Source organism: Strix uralensis, chromosome 13 (genome assembly GCF_047716275.1).
Source record: "Strix uralensis isolate ZFMK-TIS-50842 chromosome 13, bStrUra1, whole genome shotgun sequence".
NCBI lineage: Eukaryota > Metazoa > Chordata > Aves > Strigiformes > Strigidae > Strix > Strix uralensis.
In genome coordinates, this window is record NC_133984.1 from 14,578,492 (window position 1) to 14,584,491 (window position 6,000).

At 40.9% G+C, this 6,000-nt stretch overlaps 1 protein-coding gene across 1 annotated transcript; it reads right to left on the reverse strand.

The window, feature by feature from the left end:
* Positions 1-3,761: 3,761 nt before the first annotated feature.
* On the reverse strand, positions 3,762-5,648 carry LOC141949183 (uracil phosphoribosyltransferase homolog). The gene is made up of 4 exons (XM_074882453.1): positions 5,576-5,648; positions 4,718-4,879; positions 3,821-3,919; positions 3,762-3,789 (listed from the first exon to the last, which is right to left on the reverse strand). Exons 1-4 carry the CDS (start codon positions 5,583-5,585, stop codon positions 3,770-3,772), a joined length of 291 nt encoding a protein of 96 aa, XP_074738554.1. The 5' UTR covers positions 5,586-5,648; the 3' UTR covers positions 3,762-3,769.
* Positions 5,649-6,000: the final 352 nt, after the last annotated feature.

Genomic DNA, 6,000 nt, shown 5'->3' on the forward strand with positions numbered 1-6,000 from the left:
GCCAGTTTGCTGGGATATGAACACCCAGTGATGCACAGAGACGGCAGCTGAGTTCTGCTGATTCACGCCTTACTTCAGTGGTAAAAACTTGTAGATGAGGTCCTGGGCAGACAGCTAAGGAAGAGTACCTCCCTCAGTGTGATTTGGTGGAGTTTATTTGCAAATGCCCTCACAGGGTCCTTCAGGTGCAGAATAAGCTCTGATTTTTCAAAACCACGTAGTGGATTTCAGTATCCAGTTGACATTAATAGCAATTAATGGCCTGTGCACACATATATCCTTAAGAGCTTTGAAAAAATTAGGATCAGCATAGCAGCATATTTCAAAAAGCTTGTAGGGGAGAATATATTTGCATAGAAAACTTTGCAGTATAGGGAAAAAATCCAAAATCTATAGCAAAAGCATGGTGTAATTCATACTTAAATGCTTTCAATTTGCTAATGTATGTATAGCGAAGGAGAATTGCAACACTTTTCCATGGTAAATTTAATGTCGTTTCCTTCAATGAGGGTAAATAAATTTGCTTTAAATCCCCCAGGGTCTTAAAAACTGGTTATTTGGTATGCAGCGATAGATGAGAAAAATGTTGATTTTTTTTCCTAAAAAGATATTAAAATAATTTATTGACAATATAGATAAGTAATAATCCAAATGCAGTGAGGTGAGAAAAATCTGAATCCTCTTGGGAGCTTCTAAACCTGAAGCAAAAAAATAAAAAAAAGACCTGCCAAACTCAAATCCTTATATACTCAAAGTATTAGCAGAGCCAGGTACTGAGCAGGCAAATGAAGCCAATTTACACTAATATACCAGCCCAGAACAAACTTGAGAGAAAACCTAAGGATATAACAATTCCTAACAGTTTACCTTTGCTCTTTTCTCCATCTCAGCTCTTCCGTGCTGACGACAGGCCCTCTCCTTCGGTAGACAGGTGGATGGAGGGTCCCTTTTCTTCTGATGGGGAGAGAAGTCTATATTTATGGCTCATACAACAAAGTATTTTCTATTCAAATAATATCGCAGGTTATTCCAGCTGCTTATTTTTAAATCAGCAGGTCTGGCATGCTAATTTTAAAGAGCTGGAGAAGAATCTTGTACCTTAAAGAGGCATTTTTAATGGTGTTCAGTAATTTGCTAAATTCTGATCTGGATCTTGTGTGTCTGGCAGTGCTGTGCTCTTGGAATAATTTACATACAGGTACTATCCTTCCACATCTGAGCTTTTAGATTGCCATCCTCAATCACAGGATCATAGGATCATTTAGGTTGGAAAAGGCCTTTAAGATCGAGTCCAACCGTTAACCTAACTGCCAAGTTGGCCACTAAACCATATCCCCAAGTGCCACATCTACATGTCTTTTAAATACCTCCAGGGGTGGTGACTCAACCACTTCCCTGGGCAGCCTGTTCCAGTGCTTGACAACCCTTTCAGTGAAGAAATTGTCCCTAATACCCAATCTAAACCTTCCCTGGCACAACCTGCGGCCATCTCCTCTTGTCCTATCACTTGTTACTTGGGAGAAGAGACCGACCCTCACCTCGCTACAGCCTCCTGTCAGGTAGTTGTAGAGAGCAATAAGGTCTCCCCTCAGCTTCCTTTTTTCCAGGCTAAACAACCCCAGTTCCCTCAGTCGTTCCTCATAAGACATGTGCTCTAGACCCTTCACCAGCTTCATTGTCCTTTGGACACGCTCCAGCACCTCAATGGTATCAATCTAAACCTGCACTTCTAATGTAAATCTCGTGGTGGACCTTGACCTGCGCTTGATGAAAGGTGGCAGCAGAATTAATCGCCTCATTTCTGGCAAAATATGTTCTGGAGCAGGAGCTTGAGAGGAAGATGGCAGCTAAACACAAGAGGAAATGTATAGGAATCTAGCACCAACAGAGGTGCTATTTGTGCCTTTTAAAACTCTTAAATTCCTTGTATAAACAGGAAGATGATTCGGTGACTTTCTGTGTCAGTCGACTGAAGTGTATTTTTAAGATAGGAGTATCAGAGCTTGTCTGAAGCCATGAGGATTTACAGGGGCTTTCTGAGCAGGTTCTTGTCTCCCTTCTGGATTTGGTTCTGTTTACAGCCGTGTCATTCTGTCAGTGTCCTTTCCCTGCCAAGCAGCAGCAGCACTACAAGGTCTGCAGGCAGTATCCCTGGCTACTGGCTAGCTGCAGCACTGTTCATTAGGTAGTATAGAAAATCAGATTTTGTCTTCTAATTAAAACAGATGTCTTTATGATAACGCAGCTATCCAGCTCAGATGTAGAAACAGCTTTAAAGGTTTCCAAGTAACTTCCTCAGTAACTTTTCTGGGAATTAGTTACTGCTGATTTTATCCTTTCCTTAAAAGCAGCTCAGCCTCACTTGGTTATAACAAGCTCTTGTCCAGGTAGAAACAATAAATAGTTTGAGAGCTTCTGAACCACTTCCAATCAATATTCACACATCGTATTTTTGAAAGCTTCAGAATGAAACGTGAAGCAAATACAAAAGTTGTGTAAAAATGAGGCAGAGCAAAACGTGGAAAAAACGCGTGTCTGAGTGGCTGAACAAGCTCCATTTTGTTCTCTTCTGCTTACTTAGAGGAGATATCCTTACACTACACCCGGCATTTGTACTGTTTATGCTGCTTTCCAGTGCCACAGAATAGTCGGGCAGGTTCCTCTGCGTCCCGGGATTAAAGCTGAGTGCAGAAAGCTGCAGTGAAAGGTGGGTGTCCTGGAATACAGCGTCAGTGTGGCGTTTGCTGGAGACATTACGTGTCTGTGATCTTCAAGGCAGCATGTAAATGAACAGTCAGATCCCTGTGGGGAAACTTAGTGTTTCTCAAAGTACTGATGTTGAGATCTTTTTCCTTGGTGCATTATCGCAGCTGATGCTGCAAACGTAATTGCAGATGGCCTACTAAGGAGCATACAGTTTTTCCAATTAGTATTTTTGGCCTTTAAAAAGGCTGTTAACTAGAAATCTGGGCGGCGTAAAAGCAGTAATTTTGACTGCACCCCCTGCTACCTGTGGTTTTAAAGCTGGGCTGCTAGTTACTTTTTAAATGGACTTTTTTTCCTTAGCTTCTGAAAAAAAGTTGCATACAAAGAATGTGATAAATGCAAAATGTGTAAAGTTCTGTTGAATACGCTGGGTAGATGCACTGGAAAACAGAAATTCCTCAGGCTGGCTGTAGTCACTGCTGCAGGTCACAAAAGAGAGAAAGTATTCAGCCGAGGGCATGGTAGTTTTTTGAACATGCAAATAGCTCTTTAAGTGGTGAAACCCATTTCCACTGTCTCTGGTGCAGTCTGTAGGACAGGTCTGTATGATGCATTGTGGAAAAGGCCCAAAGGATTTCTCTCATGATGTTTACTGTCAGTCTCTACCTAGTTAGGTGCTATAAATCCAGTTGCACGCAAAAAATTCAGGCTATAGAATAAGTAAGTTAAAGCAGAGATTTTAGCAATTTATACAACCCCAACATTGAGATGCTTGACTTTGTAATGAGAGAGGGCTTTGTTGCTGCACCCGACTCAGAGTTCAGGCAGCAACTGACCAGAACTGATCTAAATCAAGTATTTCCCCCTTTGGCCAAAAAGATTTTTAAGCATGCCCTCAAGCAACTCAACAATAATGAAATGTAGGAAAAAAGCCTCTTGTAAAATCATACAGTCATATCCATTTGTTCCAAGTGTGTCAGTCTGTTCCAAAATACTTCTGTCCGAAGTGTGTTGGTGCAACAGGATGGACTTCTGTAGTTAAAATGGTGATTTCTGGGAATTTCTAGATGATAGATTTGGCACCTTTTGAGAGACTGCAAAGGTCTCAACTTACCATGAGGTGTGGAGAACAGGCTTAGCAGGATAATGACGCTGGGTTGTACACCATGTTCTACAAGAACTTTGACAGCCTCAATGACAGTGTTACCAGTACCTAAAAGGGGAAAAAGTGAGATTTTTTTCTTTCCCCCCGACCTTGGTTGAAGAACTTGTCCCTGGCCATCCAAGACTATCTGTGTTAATGTTGGTGTGTGACTGAATGATGATACTGTCCTTCCCCACTGGAAAACTGTCACCTCTGCATGTATTAATTGTAGAAAACTTCTGTCTCCTGATGAAGGAACTTAATCTCTACTCTGAAACAGCCAACTCTGCCAGGTTTTAAGCACTGAAGTTGGTGGATTTTATTAAAGCCCTCAGGCAAGAAAGCTCATCTAAAATAGTAAAATGGCAATTAAGAGCTCCATGTGTAGAACCAGAATGAAATCTTAGACTGGAAAAGTTACTTCATCCTGACAAACTCCTTACCATGCTTACCAGTTGGTTTGTTTTTGGTTTTTTTTTTTTTTTTAGTAGTATTACCTGTATTTAATTTTAAAATAATTTACTCCTAGGATTATGACATTAATCCAAAAATGTCTTTTAACAGCATGAGAAAAAGGCTGTTGGAGACTTTTCTCCTGGCAAAATTTAAAAAATTAAATTTCTATCAAGTCTTAATGCTTCAACTTCTCTCACAAACGCAGGCATGCCCAGATGATTTGCTCTGCATTCATGCTGGTGCAGGCTGACTAATACGTATTCTGGTGCAGCCTGATAAATTCCCTACTAAGTCACCTAAACCAAGCAATAAACCTAATCAAAGCCCCTGAAATTTGGAAATTTTCCTTTAAGTTCAGCACACTGACTGTTCAGATGAGTCAAACTGTACATAATGATGGAAGACACTTACTTAGTATTGGGTACATGAGTAGAACTTTTCTCCTGTAAATGTCTGGTGGAAACTTAGCATAGTACACTTTTGCTCTTTGCGTCTCCTCGTCGCTCTGTATCAGGATTTTTCCTATGCGGATTGATCTGCAGCAGTCTCGTAAACCTTGTTCCATTGCCTCTCCTCAAAATGAGCAGCAAAAAAACCCAACAAGTTGTTACACGCTAAGAAATGGCACAGTTGCAAGATGCTACAATTAAATAGACAGTCCAAATATTGTATTGGTGAAGAGTTCTGAAAAGGAGATTTTTTTTCTTGGTTCCAAGTGTTGAAAACACTTGAAGGTATTTTCCTTTTTTTCTCTGTTCAGACAGAAAAATGAGTCTACTTGGTGTTACTTAGCTCCTGGGTATTAGTGTTCCCACACAGCAGTGTAAGCTCTCAAAGGCGAGAGCTGGAAACATCAAAACTACCATGTGGGGTTTGAAGAACATCTGTGAGCTCTGCCCAGAGACACCACGGTGCAAAATGTAGTGCAGGAAGCTGTGGAGCCACTGGACTTTACATCATAGATACAAAGGTTTCTGCAGCTTTGGGCTAAATAACAGTGACTCTGCCACCACTGAGCAGTTTATTTGGAGACCTGTCTCTGAGCAGAAGTAGTTGGCGGCAAGCAAGGAAGGACAGTTGTCTCCCAAGAAGTTAATAAACATATTACTTGACATTCTGTGATTGAGGAAACCTAAGAAAGAGTAAAAACTGGCAGGTTTGGGTACAACTTAGCTGTAGAGAAGTGTTGTTGCCCATTTTTGAAAGGAACTTGCTTACAGGTTTCCAAATCATTAATCAGTGCTCATCCAACAACTAGAAACTGCCTACCACTTCTCATTATGCTGACTCCGCAGTTCCCCTTTTCAAATCTGACTCCTTCATACTTGTGTCCTGTTGGAGTGGTCACAAACAAGCACAAGCCTGCCTGCAAAAGAAAAGGTAGGGATATTGCATTTTGCAATAAAACAGGGCCCTACAAAAGACTTGGTTGAAGGCTGAGCCCATCTGTGGATGGGGGTAAGTATGACCTTTCCTGGAGCAAATGTGGTATGTCTCTGTCATGCTGACAGCAATGTCAAACAAAATAATGTAGAGTAATGTAGGTAAGAGGCCTTGCTAATAAATCATTTCAAGATCCTGTAACATTATGGAAAGTTGTCTTTGTCAAGTTAACCAGATACTTTCCTTAATGTCATGGTTTAAAGTAGTAGTGCTAATAGAATAAACCTTCAGTTAGTAAGACATCTGATCTT